The sequence below is a fragment of the Canis aureus genome, chromosome 10, assembly GCF_053574225.1.
Source record: "Canis aureus isolate CA01 chromosome 10, VMU_Caureus_v.1.0, whole genome shotgun sequence".
Lineage (NCBI taxonomy): Eukaryota > Metazoa > Chordata > Mammalia > Carnivora > Canidae > Canis > Canis aureus.
The window spans coordinates 2,848,456-2,874,022 of NC_135620.1; the positions used below are offsets into that span (position 1 = coordinate 2,848,456).

The 25,567-nt window shown below is 39.4% G+C and overlaps 1 protein-coding gene across 3 annotated transcripts in view; it reads left to right on the forward strand.

Annotated features, from left to right (window-relative positions):
- RNF130 (ring finger protein 130) overlaps positions 1–25,567 on the forward strand; it is a 144,243-nt gene that overhangs the window by 19,614 nt on the left and 99,062 nt on the right. For all 3 annotated transcript variants that reach the window (XM_077911126.1, XM_077911125.1, XM_077911127.1), the window contains exon 2: positions 13,763–13,957. In XM_077911126.1, the coding sequence (XP_077767252.1) occupies positions 13,763–13,957 (195 nt within the window). The remainder of the gene's footprint in view (positions 1–13,762; positions 13,958–25,567) is intronic.

Consider the following 25,567-nt stretch of genomic DNA (forward strand, 5'->3'; position numbering starts at 1 on the left):
TTTGTCTTGTGCATTCCTGCTGGTTTCTTCATTTTCTTCCTCATCAGGATAATTTGTAATTACTCAGCTATCTTTGCCTTGGGTTTTGCATACTCTGTAATGATGGGTTGCTTTCTTCCAAGTTACTAGTTGTTTTGTGTCCTGGATGTGTGTTGGGTTCTGGTAGCAGTTTCCTCTGGTTATCCCTAGCCATTATCTTGTTGGATATGAATGATGGTGAAGCAAATCACGAACTTGTTAGACACCCTGCGTTTAGCTGAACAAGATTTTCACAGTTCTCTAGATACCCATCAGTACTCTTGTCTACCAGCTCTGTGAAAATATTAAGAGCTTTCATATCTACTTTCTTTGGCCGGTTGACATAGGTATATTGCTCCCATCAAAGTTTCATTTCTGTTTCTTAGGTTCTTGAGTTCTGTTCACTTAGATTTCTCTAAAGGATGTCTATTATCTTGATATAAAATATCTTTTTTCCTCTCTGAATAATAGTTCCTTAGATAGACTTCTCCATCATTATAGACTAATCTCAAGACCTACTTCAACAAGTCTTGATGATTAGTTGTTATTTAAGGTGATCTAAAAGTTTTTCTTATTACTTATAAATATCAGTTTATGGACATCTCAGATTACGAAAGCTTTAAACCTCCTGTTCTCATTCGTTCATGTGAGTAGTCTCTTACAGTGGGGTTTTTTCCCTAATTGTCCTCCACAGGGACTGACTTCATGATTTTTTTTCATGTTCTCCTATCCTTCCTCAGCAGTTAGCTATTCCTAGCCCATCATTTTTTCTTTTTTTTTCTCCTCTGAGGATGAGTCATTTCTTTTAACTCACATATTATCTATTCAAAGGTTAACAACAGTATCACACACTTTTAGCTAGCATCTCTCAAATGTAAGGAATGGTAGAGAACTGTGTGGATATTGCATAAAACAAGGACCCCAATGTGAAGAAATGTTCTTGCTATATGAGTTCTTTATATATTTTGCATATTAGCTCCTTAGCAGATATATGAATTACAAATATTTTTCTCTTATTCAGTAGGTTGCCTCTTCATTTTGTCGATGTTTCCTTAGCTGTGCAGCAGCTTTTTATTTTGATGGAGTCCTACTTGTGCATTTTGCTTTTCTTGCCTTTACTTTGTACTTAAATTTTAAAAATCATCGCCAAATCAGGGAAATTCCTGCCTATGTTTTGTTCGAGGAGTTTTATGATTTCAGGTTTTACGTTGAAGTCTTTAATACATTTTGAGTTGATTTTTGTGTATGGTATAAGATAGTGGTCCAAAAAAAAAAAAAAAAAAAAGAAAGATAGTGGTCCAGCTTCATTCTTTTGCATGTTGCTGTCTGTTTTTCCCAAAACACCATTTATTGAAGAGACCATCCCTTCCTTGTTGTGCATTATTGGCTCTATTGTTATAAATTAATTGACCAAATATGTGTGGATTTTTGGGCTCTCTATTCTGTTCCTTTGATCTATGTGTCTTTTTTTTGTTTTGGAGGAGGGTGTAGGAAGAGAGGCAGAGGGAGAGAGAGACTTAAAAGGCTCCACACCCAGCATGAAACCAGACATGGGACGGGGTTCAGTCTCAAGACCCTGAGATCATGACCTAAGTTGAAATCATGAGTGGGACACTTAACCAGCTGAGTCACTCAGGCACCCCTGTGTATCTGTTTTTATATACAGTTTTGATTAGTTTTGTAATATAGTTTGAAATAAGAAAGCATGATCTCTCTAGCTTTGTCTTTCTCAAGATTGCTTTAGCTGTTCAGGCCCTTTTGTGGTTCAATGCAAATTTTAGAATTATTTATTCTATTTCTGTGAAAACTGCCATTGGAATTTTGATAGGGATTGCATTGAATTTGTAAATTGCTTTGGGTAGTATGGGCATTTTAACAGTATTAATTCTTCCAATCAGAATAGCTTTCCACTTACTGTTTTTTTTTTTTTTTTTAATTTCTTTCATCGATGTTTTATAAGTTTCAGTAAACAGCTCTTTCACCTCCTTGGTTAAATTTATTCCTAAATATTTCATTCTTTTTGATGCAATTATGAATGGGATTCTTAACTTTTCTTTCTAGTAATTCATTATTAGTGTCTAGAAATGCATATTTATTGATTTTGTATCCTGCAACTTTACTGAATTTGTTTATAAGTTGTAACAGCTTTTTAGTGGACTCCTTAGGGTTTTCTATATATAATATCATCTACAAATAGAGACAGTTTTTCTTTCTCCTTTCAGATTTGGATGCCTCTCCCCTCCGCCCTTTGACTAATTGCTCTGGCTAGGACTTCCAGTGCTATGTTGAATAGAAGTAGTGAGAGTGGACATCCTTGTCTTGTTCCTGATCTTAGAGTAAAAAGTTTTAGCTTCTCATTAATGGAATATGATGTTAGCTGTGGGCCTGTCTTATATGGCCTTCATTATGTTGAGGTACATTCCCTTTATACCTTTCCTGTTGAGAGTTTTTGTCATATATAGATGTTCAATTTTGTCAAATGCTTTTTGTACATCTATTGAGATGATTACATGGTCCTCCATTTTTTTTTAAGATTTATTTATTTATTTATGATAGACATAGAGAGAGAGAGAGAGAGGCAGAGATACAGGCAGAAGGAGAAGCAGGCTCCATGCCGGGAACCTGACGTGGGACTTGATCCCGGGACTTCAGGATCGTGCCCTGGGCCAAAGGCAGGCGCTAAACCGCTGAGCCACCCAGGGATCCCCGGTCCTACATTTTGTTAATGTAGAGCATCACATTCAGTTGTGGAGATTGAACCATCATTTCATCCCTGGAACAAATCCCCTACTTGATATGGTGTGTGACCCTTTAATTTAGTTAAGTATTGTTGAAGCCATCATTCTTATGTTTGAAATTATGTTCCAGGGGATCCCTGGGTGGCGCAGCGGTTTGGCACCTGCCTTTGGCCCAGGGCGCGATCCTGGAGACCCGGGATCAAATCCCATATCAGGCTCCCGGTGCATGGAGCCTGCTTCTCCCTCTGCCTGTGTCTCTGCCTCTCTCTCTCTCTCTGTGACTATCATAAATAAATAAAAATTTAAAAAAATGAAATTATGTTCCAGATAGCCCAGTTTTTGTTAACATTGTCACTGTGTCCAAGTCATTGGTAGTGGAAGTACTAGTACCAGAAGAATGAAGTAATAAATAAAACAGAAATGCTCCCACGTTCCTTACTTTTCTGCCCAAGAATTGATAGTACCTTCCGGTGTTGCCAGCTTTCAAGTATAAGATGAAATAAGTTCTGGCGATCTTATATACAGCATGTTGACATATTTGTATTTGCTAAGAGACTAGATCTTAAGTGTTTTCACCAAATACAAAAAAAAAAAGTAAGTGAAGTGATGTATATATGAATTCACTTGATTGTGATAATCATTTCACAATGCGTATCAAATCATCACATCGTACACTTTAAATATATGTAGTTTTTGTTGTTTTATATGTAGTTTTTATTTGCTAATTATACCTCAGTAAAACTGGGATGGGAGAAAGGAATAATGCCTTCAAAGACTCTCCTGTCCAATGGTATCCTTACCTCCTTCCGTGTACCAGCAGTATTGAGGTATAGTCAGTGGCTTTCTTCTGCGTTGGTGGGGTTTTGGTGGCAAAGAAAACTGGACATTCTATTTAGTCTTGTTTCTTAATTGTCACTTCCTTGTTTTTCAACAGGGATTTCAGTTTTATGTGTTTATGTTTAGGTAAATGATGATGCTGGCAGTCAGGAATTCCACATTGGGAAGATCACATTTGAGGGGGGAAGATAATGAGTTTGAGATACTCAGTATTCATGGAGAACTATCTAGCAAACAGTTGAAAATTACAGAATAAGGCACAAGAGAGAGATTTAGATTTAGTTAGACATTACATACAGAGGGTGATCGTTGAGACCATGGGAGGGATTGAGGTTGCCCACTGAAAAAAGAGGGCCCAGGGCAGATGCTTAGTGAAACACTTCCAGCAAAGAGGCTAGCAACAGAAGGATGAGCAAGAGTATGCAGAGAGTTGAGAACAAAGTGTGGTGGACAGGAGTCCACAGAATAGAGAGCTACAGAAAGACTTGTACTCAGTGCTGTAATGCTTTTGTGGAATGGACAGTGTGGTGGATTAAATAACATACTTCTGCTGCACCATGATACCAGTTTGTCTAAGAACCTAGCATGATTTTTAGTTCTTTTGATTGTAGCATCTGTCGTGCATGAAGATGTTGTGTCAATTGTAATAGAAATTATTTTTGAGCATAACTTTTTAGATGAAGTGATTGGTATTAGCCATCATTTAAAATTACTCTTAAGATGCTTTTTATTATGTCATGGAGAATATCCAGCAGATATATTTAAGTTGTAAGGATATGAAAAATAATCAAAATCCATTTGTGATACATAGTAACTAAGTATAGAAGATGAAAGATAATGGATAGCTATTGACAATTATACTTGCTGACAGTTCAGTTAGTATGACCCTACTTGCAATGTAGTCTGATACATCTAGCACTCCAGGTGTACAGAAGATGTCTTCATGTTGCCTTCTTGTTAAAAACTCTATACAGAAAGACAATGACTTGTAAAAATTTGTTTCTTTAGAATATAACCAAAGAAGGTAAAATTTGCCAATTAGGAGAAAAATAAGGGACACATTTATTTTACTTTTTAAGGATACTAGATTCAAAAATGAAAAATTAGATACAATAACATTTGAGAGCTCACACAATTAAAATGTTTTCTTTAGCTATTCTCATCATAAGAAGCAGAAGACAATGGAATATCTTCAAAGTGCTGAGAGAAAAGTAACTCTCTGGAAATTTTTACCTAATTAGGTAATTAATTAAGCGGTCATTCAAGAGTGGGATCATTTGAAGGATGTTTTCAGATATAAAAAGACAAGTTTACTCAAAAACCTGACTTTACCCTGAACAGATCCTCATTTGAAAGAACATCAAAGGGATGTTCTTATTCTTCTTAAACAGAAGGAGAAAACGAAACACAAAAGGAAAAAGTGAGATGTGAAGAGGATAGTGATGGTTAATTTTTTTTTTTTTGAGACTTATTTATTTGAGAAAGTGTGTGTACACACATGAGTGGGCAGAGGGGCAGAGAGAATCTTCAAGCAGACTCCCTCCTGAGCTCGGAGCCTGACACAGGGGTTGATCTCAAGACCCTGAGATCGTGACCTAAGCGGAAATTGAGTTGGAAGCTTAACGTACAATACCACCCAGGCATCCCTGTGATGGTTAATTTTAAGTGTCCCCACAGGGTGTCCAGATAATTTGGTCAGACATTCTGGGTGTTTCTGTGAGGGTATTTTTAGTGAGATTAACATTTAAGTTGGTAGATTAAATAAAGTAGGTCAAAGCAGATTGCCATCCCCAGTTATGGTGGGCCTCATCCAATCAGTTGAAAGCCAGAATGAAACAAAGAGCTGATTTTCCTTCCAATAAGAGAGAATTCCTCTTGCCTGACTGCTTTCAAACTAGGACCTTTGCTTTTTCCTGCCTTCAGACTCAAACTGAAACATTAGCTCTTCCTTGGTCTCAAGCTGCTAGGCTTTGGACTAACCACACCATTGATTCTCCAGCTTGCTGACTTACCCTGCAGATCTTGGAACTTGTCAGCCTCCATAATCACATAAGCTAATTCCTTATAAGGAATTTCTTTATACACACACATATTTTACTGGTCTGTTTCTCTGTAGATCCCATACTGACATAAGGACTGACAAGTATCTGTAGGTAACGTTTAACAAGCATTGACTGTATGAAACATTAAATATTAGGGATGGAATAATTAAAGCAAGATGGAACTGAATTACGGGTCATTACACATAAGATGAAAGGGGATGGTTGGAGCTGTATTCAGCAGTAGGTTGAATGTTGGCCTCCCAGAAGATGTGTCCATGTCCTAACCCCCAGAACCCATGAATGTGGAAACATTATTTAGAAAAAGTTATATTTGCAGATGTAATTAAATTAAGATCTTGAGATGAGAGCATACTACATTACCCAGGTGGGCCTTAAATCCAACAGTAAGTATCCTCAGAGACAAGTGAAGACATAGACGCAGTAGAGAAGGCCATGTGCAGATAGAGGCAGAGGTTGGAATGATGCAGCCAGAAGCCAGGGTCACCTGAAGCTGGGAAAGACAAGGAAGGGGGCAGCCCCAGTGGCTCAGCGGTTTAGTGCCACCTTCAGCCCAGGGTAGGATCCTGGAGACCCAGGATCGAGTACCATGTCAGGCTCCCTGCATGGGGCCTGTGTCTCTGCTTCTCTCTCTCTCTCTCTCTCTCTCTCTTTCTCTCTCTCTCTCATGAATAAATAAATAAAATAAATAAGATCTTAAAAAAAAAAAAAAAGACAAGGAAGGGTTTGCCACTGAAGCCTTCAAGGGAGTGGGACCCTGCCAGCACCCTGATATCAGACTGCTGTCCTTCACCACTATGAGAGAATAAATTTCTGTTGGGTAAGCCAGCAGGTGTGTGGTGTTTTGTTGGGATAGCCCTATGAAACTAATACATAGTTTAAGAGCCTGCGCTATTCAGGAAGGAACTAGAGACATTGATTAAATATAAACTCTTTATCAGGTATGCATGTTAACATTTTAAGAGTAATCTCTAAAGTAGAACTTGAATATATAAATGGAGGAAAAGTGGGGAATGGAGAAAATGTGATCAGTGCTTTCAGAAGTAGAGAAGGATGGGAGGGGGAGTATAAAGAAGCTTAGGAATAACAGGATACATGAGAACAAAGTAAAGTAATAGAAACAGATCCAGGTATACCCTGTGAGTAATACACATTCACAGACCTGGTGGTTGAGCCTCCTTTGGCAGTCTGGTGGAAGGGAAACGCTTAGGCTGCTTTTAGAGTAGTAGTACATGTAGAAGTAAATAAGATTAAAGCAAACCAAGTCTCCTGAAATACTCAGTATCAGTATTTAAAATAATTGTGCTTCCTAATCATGCTAAGTAACAAGATCTAGCAGTGGGTCCAGTCATTTTGATTACCAGTGTTGGGTCTATGAAGTGAATCTCCAGTATGTTTTCATGTTTTTGCCATATCTGCAGTAACTAATGTAATTGTTGTTAGTTACAGATTCAGGTGTTTTGTTGTTTACCTTCAGAGATTAAGAAAACGGTAGATTTCATTTAATGTGGTGAAAATAAAGATGGTTTTCCCTCATTCATATTTCACCAACCTTTTGGGTTCTGCCCCGTCTCAAGAGTCCTTGCTCTAGATGTTAGTGTTTCTGCAACTCTCCTCTCCCAGATAGCTACCATGTCCCTTGAGTGAGGGAAGGAGGCAAAGGATTGACATTCTGTGTCAGTGGATGCGTGGCTGTCTCCCTGTGTCAAAGGACTTTCCCCAAGGAAGCTTTCTCCTTAGATTTGGCCGCCTTCTTGGTGGGCTTGAGTAGACATGCTTGGATCCTGGTGGACTAAGAAAGCGCCTCAGCAGGAGTAAAACCCTGATCTCAAGATCTCAACCATTGCTGCTTGACTCGCACAAGAAGCTTGAATGCTCCAAGTCACAAATCCCTACTTATATTGCTTAACAGTGCTCTGTGTCAGAACTGGAAGCTCAAAGCTAGGGCCACTTTCAGGGTTCAGGAATTCAAAACTTAGCAGAGTTACTAGGGGTCTTGTTCCTTTTGTTCTCTCCGTTTGCCATCCTAGCTTTAACTTCATCCTAAGATTGTTTCCTCTTTATCACAGAATGGCTGCCAGCAGCAACTATAGCCCCATGTTTCCTTATTCACTTCCCTGTGGGAAATAGAGGAAAGAAAGGCCTCTTCTCAAATGTAGTTTAAGTTCTTCACTTCCCTGTGGCTCTTCTTAGACTGTATGTCTATCTCCCTCCCCCTGGAGCTGGCACTCATACAGTTGTCACTGAAAGCATATGCAGGGTAGGTAGATGCCCAAATTAAAAAGGTTTCTGTTTTTGTTTATGTTTTGTTTATGTTTTGGGGGGGTAACTAACAGAATCTACTTCAGACCTCAGAGTGACCCTATGGTCCTGCCTGGAAAGGGGGGAAGAGTAACCTGGAAATAAATCAGGGTGACAGTCTGTCCACCATGCTTCCTCCCTCCATATGAACCAGTGGAAACATTCAGGAATGCCTGCCGGCTTGTCAAGGGTAAGACCAGTTTCTGCTTGGAAGGGGATAGAATGGATCCCTTCCTTGTGTATACTTTTCCATATTCCTCTCCTGATTCTTAGCATGCTGTTAACCTGATTTAGTTGTATATACTGGAAACTATGGGTTTATGTAAGTAAAAAGTGAAAAGTAGTTTCTCGGGAAAGAAGAGCTGATTGGCACAAGATGTTAGTAAATGTCCTCATTGCAGTAAGAAAAAGGTACCATCAGTATAGAGGGACATGCTAGTCCTGGAGAGTCCTAGACCTACATCCAAGTGGTCCTGAAGGTTCAGGTGTAGGGAGGGGAGTCAGAAAAGAAGACAAGGAAGGAGGGCTGTGGAGGAGGAGGAGGAGGAGGAAGGGAGGAGGAACGCCAGGAGGATGAGAGCATTGAGAGCCAAGAGAGGAGAGTGCTCAGCTTAGATATTACTGAGAGTCAGGTTTGGAGGAGGACACAGTGTCCCAGGGCTTAGCAATGCTGAGGTTATTGGTGCTTTTTAGCCAGAGCACTTTTCTGGAGTGGCTAGATGTGAAGATTAAAACGTGTGATGAGGAATGAGTGGACATAAAGGAGGTGGGACAGCAGGAACAGGCAGCTTTTGACAACAGTGGCTGCAAATGCAAGCCTTTTGAGAGATCTTTTGTCCTTCTTTGTTTTTAAGATGTAAGGGACCTGCAGGTTAAATTGAAAGGAAAAAGACAAAGAGGGAATGATCATTAATAGAAGGTTCCTGAAAAATCAAGAAAGGCCAAGGTCCAGATCATTTTTCCTGGCCATTATAGCAACAAATCCAGAAAAGAATAAACATTAACAGAAGTTGGGAAGGGGTGGGAGGAGGGGCTCAGAACAAAGTAGATACAAGGTTAAGAGAAAAATCGAACTTACAAATAAGGAGAAATTAAGACAAAAGGAGAGCAAAACATTTCAACAACATTAAACACTGAAGACAAGTCATAAAAAGGTGCTAGATTTAAGTGAAAGTATTAGAAATCGTAAGCAAATAAGTTATCCGTGAAAGTGGATGAAGGAATGAAAGCTAGATATTTAAATCCAGGAGCTGAACATTAAAAGTTAAGAAACGAGAAACACAAAGAATTATATTTTGTCCTTTGAATCATAAAGTTGGAATTTAACAGAGGAAAAATAAGGAAAGTCAGGATAAGAAGCAGGAAATCTCAAGATCAAAGAGATGATAATCTAATGTGTAAATAGAAAGCAAATAACCAGAACATACCTGACCATGAAAAAAACATCTAGATCTAGGGTAACTAGTCAGGCTTATTTTTATTTTTACTTTTTTTGTTGGACGTAGCCAGTAGAACCTCCGAATGCTCCCACATGAAACTGTGGTCTGTAGCACAGACCCTTTTCTTTGTGTCAGTTCTGGCTCAGTCTCTCTGTGTCATTCTTCCATTTCTTCCTTTACCTAGGAGGTTAAGTGCCTACTGTGTGCCACACATACTGGAGGAGATGCTAAGTCTCATAATCGAGTAGAAGAGACTTGGAATAAGCAGCCAGTGGCTAGTACATTATGATAAATGCTAAAGTGGGTGTCATCTCAGAATGCCATGGAAACACAAAGCACCCAGCTTGGCCTCAGGAGGTCAGGGAGGGCGTCCTGGAGGAGAGATTTTAGAATCCTGAGGTTTAGGAGGTGATCAGCAAGGAAGCAATTGGCATCTCAGACAGAGGAGACAGACCACGCAGGTTCTGAAGGCGTGAGGTGCACTGGGGAGCTGTGCTTTGCACCTTCCACCCCATGTCCCAGCTCCCTCTGCAGCAGATGGGTGGTTCTCAGACGTGGGAGGAGACCTGACCCACACGAATGTGGTGACTGCTATGTACTAAATGGGACAAGGTCTAAGTCAAGTGAACCAATGTGGAGTTTCAGGCTGCTTGGGGAGAAGAGATTTTATTTATTTATTTACCTCTTCCTCACAGAACCCTTTAAATATTTACACACTCTGCACCAGAATATTATTCCTGTTTGTTGCAGATGGGATCATCTTTTCAGAACTTGATTATCCTAAATTTGTATAGTGTTGTAGCTTCAGTTATGAAAATCTTACTTGATTTTCGTGAGAGTTCAAAGAAGGGCTTCGTCTTTATTCTGTGTTCTTGTGTGAGTCACTTCTGCATCCCCTCCTCTCTGCCTTGCAGTTTTCCAGCATTCCATTGGGGTTCCAGCACCCATTAGACCTCTACCATCATGTTCTTTTCCTTTTCCTAGATTTCTAAGCACCTTTCATGTTGGTACTTTATACTACCAACCAGTATTGCTGAGATTTCATTTCTGTGCCAGGCTTGCCTTCTCAGTACATTTAGAGATTCCTTAAGATTCAAGACCAGGGTTTTGGTTGTTGCTGACCTTCTGTGTTCGTTGAGGTGAGGATTCTATAATTCTTGTTGGTAATCTTTTGGGTCTTCTCAAGGAATAAATAAAATTCTCATTACTGTTTCTGGATTCAACAGGATAGTACACACAGAAAAAAATTGAAGTTCAGTCTGCAATACATTTTTTTCAGGTTTATCGAAGATATAATTCACAAAATTTTAAGATCCTGTAGTACAATATTCTATATCTGTAATTTCACATTTTCATGATAACTTCCAAAAAGTTTTTCCTGACACTATAACTAATAAATGCAAAGAAGTCAGAGGTGTAGTCCTCCTCTAGATATGGCAGGTTAAAAAAAAAAAGGGGGGGGGAAGTAAAATGATTTTGAGTTTGAGCAAAATTGCTATTGATAAATTTTAATAGCTTCTAAACGCATTGTTATTAATTACAGGAAGGAATAAATAGATAATAAAATAAACATGCTGCAACATTAAGTGGCTATGAAAACCTCTTTTCTTTTTCTAAATAATGAACATTCCTTCCTTGAACAGGAACGTGAATATCTTATTCTTATTATTGCATATTCTTACTGATATAAATGTTTTCAGAGACATTTTATGGATGATGATTTGGGTGAATTTTGGGAACAAAGACATTCTTTTGCTCAGTCTGTTGGAATCTGTTTGGATCGTACAGTTGGAAGAATCTGTTCTTGGTGGGGATTCCTTAAGAGAATTTTAAAGCTCTCCTTCAGTATTTTTGATAGATTTGCCTGTGTGGTTGCATCCTTTCCTGTGTTTTTTCAGTCTTGGAAATTATGACTGTTACTGAACTGCTGGCCTTCTAAGTGGACAGTGACACTGTGCAGTAGGGAGAGAGAATGAGACCAGAGTAGTAGCTCTTAGGAACTGGGGATGTGGGGCAGACATGTGCTCTATGCTGTGGGTGGATTTCACACACTTTGGTGCAGAAAATCCTCACGGCACCAAACTGGAACACTAGGACCAGATAGACTGACACCCATAAAACTAAAGGAATTTTTAAAAGATTATTTATTTATTTATATATTAATTATAGGGCAAGGGGCAGAGGGAGAGGGAAAAGCAGGCTGCCTGCTAAGAGATCAGGACTTGAGCCAAAGGCAGACACTTAACTGACTGAACCACCCAGGCATCCCAAGGGAATTAATTTTTTTAAGTGCTGAAGAGTGGAGGAATAATTAGAGCCTTTTTCATATACATGACTCTTACGAAATAAGAATTTTAACTCAATCTTTGTAAGTAAAAATTGAAGTTGAGCATTGAACCCAGGCAGTTGCTCAGCTAGTGCATAGTTCATCTAGAATGTGGACCCCAGTCTTGCTAATTCCATGACTGTCTTGTTTCCTCCTTACTGCAGTGTGATATGTGTGAAATCATAGACCACACAGAGCAAGTGACAGAAAAATGAGTATTGTGCTGAAGATAAGTTTTCTTAGGTATTCTTGTTTCTGCATTTTCTTCCAGGTTTTGTGTAGCAGTGTGTTTTGAAAAATTACAAGTGAAACACTTAAAACCAATTCTTTGATTGCTCTGTATATACAATATTGGAAGTTTTTCCAAGACAGGTTATCACAACACATTACCTAAACGCTTATATTTCAAAGCAGTATAATTATCTGGGAAACAGATAGCACTGCAAGTAAACAGTCTGTTTCAGGATTTTAGAGTTTCACAATGCCTTGAATGTATCTTTCAATAAATAGTTGACTACTAAAATTGTAATAAAGGCTTTTTTCCATCCATTTAATTTGATTGAGAAAGGACTAAAGTTTCGGAGTGCAGAAATTGTTTAAGGAAAATGGTGATAGTTGTCAACAATATAATCATGATGTTGTGAAAGCATTTATGTCTCAGTGTGTGTTAGGAGGCCCCGGGTAGCAAATACGCTCTTGTTACAGTCCTTCACCACAATAAGAAGAGAATTTGGGGGAAGAGACCATGTAAGTGGGAAGGATAGATGTACCTTTCTCTGAATTTAGTTGGCATCTTTACATTGTAGCATAAACACTTCATTTCTTTTGCTAAGTAGTATGCTTCTGGGGTGTGGAAAGTATATATTTCCCATCTTTTGGTACAGTTTATTATTGATTAACACTGATTTAGTATTTTTATTGTTTATTTGCTTTTAGTGTTACCCTTTTGTCCTCTCCATCACCTCCCCCGCCCCTCTACTCACACTGGTGCAGAGCCTAGGGCCTGCTGTCCTCTGGCACTGCATATGGTGGCCTTTGGGCTTCACCTCTGTGACTTCTTTCCTTCTTCTGGACCACCCTTCCCTTTCACTTTAACCAGCTGGAATCGTGAGGACAGGGAGGGGAAGAGTAGCCTGGGGTGGCTTCTTAAGATTTGCAGAGGGTGGCAGAGCTATGATGATCATATGTGTAGACTCAGAAATTGCAGAGCCTGCCTTAACAGTGTACTGTTACGGTGTACTTACGGGTATCTGAAACAGATTCTCCCCCCAAATCCATATAGTGGCCATGTAATAATTAGTGTCCTAAAGGGAGTGTCCTAGGGTCTTCATGTATCTTTTCAGACAGGTGCATATAGTAAAGTTAATACATATATCTTAATATGGAATTGTATTTTTTTTTACCAATAAAGGTAAATTAAAGGAATAATCTATTTCAGTTTCTAATCTCATGTTATTTTAACTATTTGAACTTCCAATACAAACCAAAGCTTACCTTTCTCATTTCCTTAGACACTTATTAGGAAATTTGTTGAAACAAGCTTGAGTTTCAACAAACCACTTGGTAACTGAAGTAAAGGTTAGTTTGACTGCCTCATTTACAATCTCAAGCAAAATCAGTCCCTTTCTGCCTTTCTGTGAGGATGGGGTAAGGAGGGTGGGAGTAGAGGAAGGGTGTGGAGAAAAGTTGAATGCAAAGGAGGAAGCAGAAGTCAGGGGTAGATCAGTCACCTGGGTGTTAGAGGTATCAATCTGTTTTACCTTTAACATTCTGTGAAATTAAACAGGATTTTTTCACAGCTTTAATTTGCATCACAGGTAACATTTTAATGGAGCCTCTCTCCCTGTACAGATACAGATTGATTTTCACCGTATTGTCCTTCTTGGGTATATTCATAGGTCTGTTGGCAGTGAGCTCCTTGAAGTGCTTTGGATATACATAGAGTATTCAGGGAACAGTTGAACACTTTCATAAAGACTTGATTAATTTTATTTATCTTTATTTGAGAAAAAAATTAATAGTTTTTTTTTCTTTTCTGTTTAGTTGCTGATCATCTGGGCTGTGATCCTCAAACACGGTTCTTTGTCCCTCCTAATATCAAACAGTGGATTGCCTTGCTGCAGAGGGGAAATTGCACGTTTAAAGAGAAAATATCACGGGCTGCTTTCCACAATGCAGTTGCCGTAGTCATCTACAATAATAAATCCAAAGAGGAGCCCGTCACCATGACTCATCCAGGTAAACACAACATGGGGGGGGGGGGTTGTAAATTTTGTTTCTCCTTCTAGAAATTAGTGCATTTTAGGTAAGCATTTTGCCACCACTGAACCACATCATTTACAACATAATTCTATTATTATATTTGTTTTTTATATTCATTTTTGATATTACCATTTGTTTATTGAGATGCATGTCTTTTTCCTTTGGTTGAATTTGTTTCTTAAATAGTGACCATAAGCATCTGTAAAACTTGTACTTAATAAATGACTGACCTTGACCAAATCTTTAGTCATTTTGCATTTCTGCGTTTCACTTGATAACTTTGAAAAATAATGTGTTTCATTTAAAATCATTTGTCTAGGTTATGTCATGGACTCTCAAGGATTATCTCTTCAAGGAGGTTGCTTTTGCTTTTTATCTTATCAGGATAAATGTTGAAGCCAGCTCAGTAGTAACTATTTCTTCATTTCTCGTGGGAGCATTTGAGGATATTTTTAATTTAACTGCTTTAATAACAATAGTAGCAATTTATTGAGCACTTACTATATATATATAAATATATATATATATATATTTGCCAGGCACGGGACTATGAGGTTTTTAGGGGAGGTTGTTTTTTAACAAACTTTATTCTTTAGAGCAGTTTTATGTTCCCAGGAAAACTGTGTGGAAAGTACAGAGATTTCCCATACAGCCCCACACATGCAGAGCCTCACCCACTACCCACATCCCCCTCCAGAGCAGTAAGTTCCTTACAGTTGGTGAAACTGCAGTGACTTATTATAATCACCCACTGGCCATAGTTTAATTTGGGGGTCAGTACTGCTGTTGTACATTCTGTGGGTTTGGACAGATATGACATGTACTCACCATGATGGTATCACACAGAGTATTTTCACTGCCCTAAAGATCCTGTCTATTCATCCCTTTCACCATTAACCACTGATTGATTAATTGATTTACACTATTTCCATAGTTTTGCCTTTTCCAATGTCCTGTAGTTGGAATCATACAGTGTCCAGCCTTTGCAGACTGGCTTCTTTCACTTAGTAAACATACATTTAGGTTTCCTCCATGTCTATTCGTAGCTTGATAGTACATTTCTTTTGAGTGCTGAATAATATTCCATTTTTTAGATATACCACAGTGTACCTGTTCACTTACTGAAGGACATCTTGATTGCTTCCAGGTTTTGGCAATTATGAATTAAGCTGCTGTAAACATTCGTGTGCAGGGTTTTGTGTGGATTTAAGTTTTCAGATCCTTTAGGTAGATATGGGAAAGCGTGATGGCTGAGTTGTATGATAAAAGCATGTTTTGTTTTATAAACTGCTAAACTGTCCTCCCCAGTGGCTATACCATTTTGCACATTCACCAGCAATAAATGAGAGTTTGTCACCGTTTGCTGGATTTTTACCTAGAATTCTAATAAGTTGTCTTGATATGTTTCCCTACTGATATGATGTAGCACTTTTTAATACATATTTTCATAGTCCTCCCCATAGCTGTGCATGGTGTAGGTGCTCTCCTATCTTGTTGACCAGGAAAGCACAGCAGGGGTCAGGCCAGCAGGTTTGCTAATGGTCTCTCACTTCTTAAAGTTGCAACCTAGATAATGTTAAGTTCTGCATTCATAATGATTTCAAATTACTTATTTAAAGAATTTTTTATTTATGAATTTGAAGAATTTTAATAATTTTGACTTATTTAAATATAAATTATTTAATAACTTATTTAAAGAATTTTAATCATATAATTTTGATATAATCCATTTTAGACACTAAATTGCAAAGGCCTCCACACCCTAATTGAGGGTCACCTTTTGTGTCTATTTTAGTAGAATAATGAGGTGGATTTAAGTTTTATTGTTCTGTGACTTGTTTTCTTCCTTTCATATTAAGCATTTTAGAGCTAAACTATATTCCAAAAGTAACACATGCTCAGTGTAGAAAAACTGAAACTATAGGAAAACACAAAGAATAAAATGGAGTGAGTGACTTTCACTGTCCAGAAATCCCTGAAGTTCTATAGCTTTTAATTTCTTCAGGGAAACCAAAAGGAGATTAAGGGACAGGCCATCTACGGGAGAACACTGGATTAGAGACCATGGCTTTTCTACTTTAGGTTTCAGAGCAGGTGCCAGTTTGTTCTCCTCAGCTGTTGTAGTAGTGTGAAGAGAAACTATTTGAAATTTTGGACCTGATTATTCCATACTGATTTCTTCTTACTGAAGACATGAAGAAAAAATGAAGAGAGAGAAATTCATTTGAGCACATGTATTTTTCTTTCCTAGTGGTGATATTTACATAAAACTGCAAAGAAGTAGCTAGAATGAGTCTTTTAAATATGAGAAGATCTGGGGATTGTAAGAGAGGAAATTGATGTCTTTTTTTTTAATGGTTTTTGTTTAAAAAGGAGGGAAGCCTCTATAAATTATTGCAGATTTCCCATCTGTGTTCCTTGAAATATTATTCAGATATGTTCATAGATGACGCATGGCAGAAAAAGATAAGTGGTAAAATAAGTTTAGGAAAATGCTTGAAAGATATGGTCCACTTTTAGAGGCTCCTCGTAGACATACTGAGGTCTTTTAGAGTTAAAAGCTTGTTCTAGGGGATCCCTGGGTGGCTCAGCGGTTTAGTGCCTGCCTTTGGCCCACGGCATGATCCTGGAGTCCCCGGATCGAATACCACATCAGGCTTCCTGCATGGAACCTGCTTCTCCCTCTGCCTCTGTGTCTCTGCCTCTCTCTCTCTCTGTCTGTGTCTCTCATGAATGAATGAATGAATGAATGAATGAATAAATAAGTCTATCTTAAATAAAATTTTAAAAAAATTAAATAAAAACTTGTTCTACACAGATTAACCTGTGGCTTCCCAAATTTATTTGACTGTGTATCCCTCTTTTCACAGTTTAGTGTGGAACCGCACAAGTAAGGAAATTTCAGGCTAGAGTTTGAGGAGATAGTGTTAGGAAGTGGAACTTTGGTGAGGCAAATAGAATGAAAGCAGAGGTAAGAGTTATGAGAAATGGCTTTATGTTGTCATTAGACACATAAACAATCAATGTACTCTGGGAAACTAAATTGAGACATACTTTGGAGAGAGATTTGGCATCATGGGATCTTGTTAAAGAGTTCATTCATTGTGATCCAGTAATTTCATGCCTGTATACATCCTCCAGAGTACTTTTCAGACTTCAGCGTGCATACAGGTCACCTGGACATTTTGTTAAAATGCAGATTCTAGTCAGCATATCTGGGGTACACTCGGAGATTCTGTATTTTTAACAAATGTCCAGGTGATGCTAATGCCTCAGAGATAGAGTACTTGCAGAAGCAACCCAGGCAGGATTGGAAGTGGCCACAACATTGAACACTGTTCTCTCCCTACACCCAGATCCGTTAGCAGATGATATAAGCCTTACTCGTCCACAGCTCTTGCTTTGAGACACGAGGAAGTAAATACAGGAAACCTAGGTTTTAGTCCCGGATTTTCCACTGACTTGCTCAGGAACATCAGAAAGTTGCCTTCTGTCTGGGAAGGCTTCTTGTGACTCTATACCTAGATTCTGTGGAAGGTCTTGAATCCCTGTTGTAGAGGACAGCCACTCTTTGCCTGTCTTATGAGATCTACTTTCTGCCTCCAGCCATGTGGGAATCAATGGGAGATTTCATGTATTTACACAAGCATTTATGGCCCTCTCTGTCATCCTCTAGACCCTTGTTATTCTTGCACATGTGCACGGGAAACACACACAATGGTATTCGTGGGAGCATTGTAACAACAAATTACTGGACGTACCCAGATGTCCATCACAGAAGAAGGGAGTGATTGTGGCATATTTATACAGCAGTTAACTGTCTGTGAATTAAAGCCACACATAATTACATGAATAAATCCCAATAATAAAGCCACACATAATTACATGAATAAATCCCAATAACATAATAATGAGCATAGAAAAGTTGTAGAAGAGTATGTACAAATAGCATTTGAATGAAGTTAAAAATGCAAAACAGTAGCTGCCATGTAAGCATGTATGTGGGTGTGTGTGTGTGTGTGTGTGTATATATATATATATAATAACAAAAGCATATATTAGATTAACAAATACCAAATTTGGGGATAATGGGTCTTTCTGGAGAGGGGAATTTGAGCAGGGGGCAGGAAGAGGGGAATTTAAATAGGATCGGAGAGAAGTAAATGAGGTTTGGACAGGTCTGTAATGTGTCTCTTCTTAAGCTCAAGGTCGAGTACATAGATGTTCATTATATTCTCTGTAATTCTTGGGCTTTGAAATATTTCAAAGTAAAAATCAATAGTAAAACTCTGTGAAGGATTAAAAAGTAAATAGAAGAGTGGCACTTCTGGCTCTGACCAAGCAGATCACCAAATTCTCTTCTCAAAAGAAAGCAACTATAAAAGTGGACAAAACTGACAAAGCAACCACTTCAGTGTTTGGAAATAGACCAGAGGCATACAACGATCTGAGGCTCATTTATGTTTTGAAAAACTGCCAGACTTTGGGTAAGAACAATGGGAAACTGTGGGGTTTGGCCAGGGGCTGCTTCCCACATTCAAGTTCTGTTGTATGGAGTTTCTGCCAGGGCAGGGTGGGTGGCAAGGACTGATGGCTTGCCTGGCCATGACAGAAAGGTGGGTGACACCCGTGCCCGACATTGTTGTCTGTGGAAGTGACTTCATGGGGGCAGGAAGGTGGAGAAAGGGCTAGTATCTGTCTCTCCTAGCCCAATATTGCAGCCAAGTATGTTCTTGTTTGAGAGACCACATGCTCCGTGGTAACCACTGAGCTGAAGCTGTTTACACTCCTGGATGGCCCTGAGGCTGTGCATGTAGGTGAGAGATAAGGGACTTGCAGAAGCAACCCAGGGAGGTTTGGAAGTGGCCACAACGTTGAACACTGTTCTCTCCCCACACCCAGATCCAGATCTGTTAGCAGATGATACAACTCTTACTGATTTGAAATGTTGGAGCACCCATGTCCAGCAACTGGCTCACAGCTAGTCTTGAAAGAATATTAAAAAAATAAGAAACTGGGCAGAGATATCAGTGGCTGCACACCACATCAGAAGCAGATTTCACAGGTCTAACCTGGCCATCCTACTAAACAAAACAGGCAAATGAGGCAACAGAATAAAACTTAAGGGGAAAAAAAGATCAGAATGCAGCAGAGTTGTGACATTTTATTGTCTGAAATGTCTGGTTTTCAACAAAAGATGAGAAGCTATGCAAAGAAATATGAAAGTGCGACTCATACTCAGAAAAAGTCTGCAGGGGCACCTGTATGGCTCAGTTGGTTAAATATCCGACTTTTGATATTCACTCAGGTCTTGATCTCACAACCATGTGCTTGGGCTCCTTATTGGGCTCCACACTGGGCATGGAGCCTATTTAGAAAAAAAAAGTCTGCAGAAGCTACCTCTGTGTATTCCCAGATGCTGAATTTAGCAGAGAAAGACCTCAAAGGAATTAATGCATGTTTAAATAACTAAAGGAAATGATATTTAAAGAATTAAGAAGGAAAATAATGACAACAGTAAATGGCACCAACAAGCCAGCATATAGAGATTCTCAATAAAGGATATAAAAATTATCAAAAAGAGCCACATGGAAATCATGGAACTGAAAAGTATGGTATTGGAAATGAAAAATATTGAGGCCTTGGACAGTGGATTCAAAATACAAAGAATCCATGAGTTTGAACCTAGAGCAATAGAAATTATCCACTCTGAAGAACAAATTTTAAAAAACTAAAGAAAAGGAACAGAGTCTACGGCCATACCACCCTGAACGCGCCCGATCTTGTCTGATCTCAGAAGCTAAGCAGGGCCGGGCCTGGTTAGTACTTGGATGGGAGAAAAGGAACAGAGGTTCAAAGGCCCATGGGACATTGTCACATCCCGGAGGAGAGGAGAGAAAGTGGCAGAAAAAATATTTCAAGAAATAACTGCTGAAAACTTCCCAAATATGATGTTTGGTAGAAATTGATAAGGTAATCCTAAAATTCAGAGTAACTCGGATAGCCCATATAATATTGAAAAAGAACAATGTTGAAAGACTTCGTGCTACTTGATTGCAAAACTTCAGTAATCAGAGCATTGTGGCATTGGCATAAGTTAAGGATGGTGCATAGACTGATGGATCAGAATTGAGAGTCTAAAAACACCTGGGTGGCTCAGCGGTTGAGCATCTGCCTTCAGCCTAGGAGGTGATCCTGGGGTCTCCAGATCGAGCCCCATGTTGGGATCCCTGTGTGGATCCTGCTTCTCTCTCTCTATGTCTCTCATGAATAAATAAATAAAATCTAAAAAAAAAAAAAAAAAAAAGAGTCTAGAAATAAATCCTTTTAAACTCAGTTGATTTTTGGCAAAGTGCTGTGACATTTCAGTGGGGGAAAGATTGTCTTTTCAACAAGCGGTACTAGAACAGTTGTTCTCCAGATACAAAAGAAAAGAAGTAAGACCCTTACCTTACAATGTATAAAAATGACCTCACAATAGATATTTAGACAAAATGTAAGAAGTAAAACTACATAAACTTCTAGAAGAAACTGTAGGAGAAGGTCTTTGTAATTTGGGAAAGTTCTAACTCCGAAAGCACTATCTATAAAAGACAACAGTGTCAGTCTTCGGAAGTAAAATACTTTGTTCAGAAAAGACCATGAAGAAAATGAGAAGACAAATCCACAAACTGGCAGAAAAATAGGTCCAGCTCATAGATCTGAACTCTTATAAATCAGGAATAAGACAAGCAACCTAATTTTACAATGGGCAGAGGATTTAATGATTTAATATTTCATCAATTATTAGAAAACAATCAAAACAGCAGGAGATTATTCCACAGCCAGTAGAATGACTACAGTAAACAGGTATGACCATGTTTTGTGGAGGGAGTGGGTAAACTGAAACCCTCCTTCTTTGTTGGTAGAAATGTGAAACAGTACAAGCAGTTTGGAAAATGGTGAGGCAGGTTTTCTTTAAATGAAGCATAAATGTACCATATGACTCACCAGCCCTGCTCTTGATAATCTACCTAAGAGAAATGAAAACAATGAAACATCCCCACAGAACTTGTACATGAATACTCATTGCATTATATACAGTAGTCCCAATAGTGGAAACAAGTGTCCATCAGCCAGTGACTGGAGAAACAATTCCACAGAGCCACAGAATGGACTATAGTTCAGCAATGAAATAGAATTAACCACTGATAGCTGCAACAACATGGATAAACCTCTAGAGCATTACACCAAGTAAAAGGAGGCAGCTAGAAACATCTGCATGTGGCATGATTTCTTTTATGTGGAATGTCCTAGAGACACAAGGCACATTAGTGGATATGCAGGCTGGGGGCTGGGTGTGCAGATCACCTGTGGGCAGGCACATGGGTATTTTGGGGGGTAATGGGAACATCTGAAATGTGACTTGTGGTGGTTGCACAAAATCATTGAATTTACACTTAAAAAAAGTGAATGTTACAGCATATAAATTACACTTCATTACACTGTTGTTCAAAAGTGTGATGCAGGGGCACCCAACTGTGTCAGTCGATGGAGAGTGTGACTAATGAGTTTGAGCCCCTCTTTGGGTGTAGAGATTGCTTTTAGAAAAGGTATAACGTGAGTGTAAGGTTCAGAAGCAACATAAAAATTCTTAAACTGGAAGCTTTGAGTTGTATGCCCTTAAATATTCTTACTTTGAGAGACTTAGAGCAGGTACTCATGAGATGATCTTATGTGACTTTGGTTCTCATTTTAAGTATTCAGGGTAGGATGTTAAAGACCATATAAGGATAGAATGATTTTAAAATGTGAGCAAGAAAATGTAAAAATGAAGACAGTCCCTTTACAGTGAGTGGAGACATGTTAAATGCCCATGTGTGTGTAAGATGGAAAGATTAACTCTCAAGTCATGATCTAAACACAGAGGTTAAATATTTGAGTTATGAAGTCTTTGGCTAAACCAGACTGCTCTAGGTGGTTGCAGTTTATTTAACCTGTAAAGTTACACATATTATTTTAAATGAGAGCATGGATGTATATTGCTAACAAAAGCAATGGAAGTAAATCCATTCGTTGAAAAGATTTCTGAAACACAATTTTATTTTTAATTTTTACTTTTAACTAGAGAAAAATTAAAATGCCATTTTTGGGAATTTGGGGGTTATGAGCAAACAAGCTCATTTTAGGGTCTGAAAAGGTCTGACTGGTGTCTGGATAGGGAGAACTTTTGCCCTTCCTCTTTTGAATCCCTAAGCTGTTGTTCATCTCCCATTTGCCCAGCAGAATTCAGTCTTCGTTTCAGTCCGTTCTCTGTGGTGGTGCATCTGTTAACACAGTCCTCGCCCTGGAAAAGCGCTGGGGAGTATTTTGTCTGGTTCACAGATCTCTGCTTCTGTAGTGACTTCACTCCCCTACTCTCATCTTTCAGAGGCGTATTTAAGGGATTGTCACTGACCTGTAATTTGCCACAGCATTCTGCATCATCTTTTTCATCATAAAAACAAAATTAAATCTCTGTCCAATAAGAGAACACCTCTAAAATAGTGAAAAGAGTTTGGCATTGACAGTCACGAGACTGGAATTGGAATGCTAGGCTCAGTGATGACTAGCCTTGGGGCTGTAGGTGAATGAGTCTTTAAACCATTGTCCTCATTTGTAAAACAGTGAGAGCATCTGCCTAATCACCAAACAGGATGATTGTATCTTTATTGAGAGAATGAATTTGTTAAATTGTACAGTTGTTATTTGTTTTTCTTGTGCCTTGAATGAGCACCACCTCTTTTATCACTATGAAATCAATCTACTTATTTCTTTAAGACTAGTACTTCTTTTTTTTAATTTCCAAGTATACTTTTTCTTTGTTCTTCTGGTCTTCCAGGTGACAATTGTTTCAGATGTATTTAGTGTAAAATAGTTAATCAACAGGTATTAAGTTACATTTGCTCTAGGCCATGCATTCTGTGACAGACCCTGTAGGGATCTGCAGAAATGTATGCAAGTTCTTGTCCTTAAGGAACATTTGCTCCTATAGGGAGACAAACATGCATGAAATATTTGGGGGCCCACTGCATGCTGACTTAGCACAGCAGGCCTTAGTATTGTTACCAAGGAAGAGTTCTTGGTTCTTATGGCTGGAAGGAACTTATGAGAGGATTTCATAGAGGATGCTTTCATTCTGCGGAGCCTTCCATGGTTGTCAGGATTTGACCAGAGGAGACCCTGTCAGTGGGGGAACCACATGAGTCAGTGGTTCCACCCCTGGAGGGGCAGGAGCCTAAGGATGATGGCAGGGAATGAGGCTGGGTGGGTTGACAGCAAGCAGAGGGATTTGGGTTCCATATGCTAATTCATGAACAGATATTTTTTGAGCTGCTGTCAGATCTCCAGATGTAAACAAGACCCACATGATAACTGCTTTCATGGAGTTATAATTTTTTTTTTGACTTTTATTTTTTTTTTTATTGGTGTTCAATTTACTAACATACAGAATAACACCCAGTGCCCGTCACCCATTCACTCCCACCCCCCGCCCTCCTCCCCTTCTACCACCCCTAGTTCGTTTCCCAGAGTTAGCAGTCTTTACGTTCTGTCTCCCTTTCTGATATTTCCCACACATTTCTTCTCCCTTCCCTTATTTTCCCTTTCACTATTATTTATATTCCCCAAATGAATGAGAACATATAATGTTTGTCCTTCTCCGACTGACTTACTTCACTCAGCATAATACCCTCCAGTTCCATCCACGTTGAAGCAAATGGTGGGTATTTGTCATTTCTAATAGCTGAGTAATATTCCATTGTATACATAAACCACATCTTCTTTATCCGTTCATCTTTCGTTGGACACCGAGGCTCCTTCCACAGTTTGGCTATCGTGGTCATGGAGTTATAATTAAGCAGAGAAGATAAACATTGAATCAGAAATGATAATTATGAAAAGTCTTTATGAAGCAGAACTAGTTCCACCGAGTCAGAGAGGGCTGCCTTGAGGGCTGCCCTGAGGAGATGATCTCTGAACAGGAATTCACTAGTTGAGAAGAATCTTCTAGGCAAAAGAATCCTCAGGTCTGAAGACTCTGAGATGCGGAAAAAGCAATGTGAAAGCATTTGAAATACCAGGAGGAAGGTTTTGCTGAAGGGGGGTGGGTAGGGTAATAGTAAATTAAACTTAAAGGCCTCTTCAGAGTAGACCTGTGCCCAAGGCAAGGACTTAGTTATTAGTCACAGTGAGGATTTTGAAAGACGTGGGAGATGTAGTTCTTGGCCAGTGAGGCCAATGCCACCTAACTTGATTGCCCCCTCGGTCGGTCCCGGCACTGTGCTAGGGGCTCTGTAGCTGTGGGGGTCACACACCTGCCACAGCACAGAGCAGCTCTGCTCCATTGGTGGCTGCTGTCTTAAGCAGCTGGAAAGTTGTATCTGGCTTCTCTGCCATCCAAGTGTGGGCTTGGGAAACCCAGCAGGAAGCAGTGGACGGGGGTGTGGAAGGAACGAGCGGTGGCAAATCGAGCTCCACACAGTGTGTCCCTGCACAACCCCACACCCCCTACACACACCCCTGGCCAGTCCCTCAGGTGAAAAACCTGGAAGCAGGAAGGCCCTGGGACATTGGATGCCTGGCTGAATTCCAATGATGTCCACATTCAGGGTCAGTGAGATGGTAGTTTATAGGAAGATCCTGTTTCAGCCCAGCCAAGTGACACTAAATGGAGGTCTGTCCTGTTACCCTCTGGGAATGGGGTAAGCTTAAACGGCACAGGCTCAGCACACACATCATCTCAGGCCTTCTCGGGCCTCCATCTTTTCAACAGCAGTCCTCTATGTGCCCTAGCGCTTTGCTCTTCTGTTCCTGCTTATACTCCATAGAGAAGCCTTATGCGCTGAGAAGCGCTTGCTATCCTGCCTCATTTGTGTGCTACTGCTCCCTCTCCCTGCACAGATACCCTGCTCTCCCTGTAGGGCAACACTGTCCACATGAGGCTCGAGGGCCCTTGCATCAGAGTCACTGGGTATTCCCCTCCCAACCTACAGCTCCTCATTCAAGGAGTGGACCCAAAGATCCATGTCTTAGCCCTCCCCTGCTCACCTGTCAATTCTGCCCATCCTTCATTTTAGTCAGGAAACCTTAGATTAGCACCTCTCTGTGCTGTGCATTGTGATATGAACTGATATGAATTGGTAAGAGTCTAAGAAAAAAAAGACCTGGATGCGTCCTCAGTTAGTTTCCAACCCGGGGCCTCTGTGATCTCCAGAGCGCCTTCTTGTACCTCCCTGACAGTATTGTCCTTTTCCTGTTATGTTATTATTTGCATACTTGCCAACTTACTTTATGTGAAAGTGTGTGTCTTATCTTTCTGTTCTCTGCAGTGGGTCAGCAGAACGCTTTGACCAAAATAAATGTGTACAGCACTGGAATGATTTCATTAAGATGCTTAGTTTTATCGAGCTTTCCTTCCATTTGAGGATAGGATTTATAACTGACTTAAAAAATTACACATTGTTAAGTATTTCATTTTCTTGCTTTGTTAACGATGTTCTAAGAGCTTGCCTGTGTTTGTTCTACTGAATGTCCTTCGCTTAGTGCCTGAAGGACATCTTTCCCAGT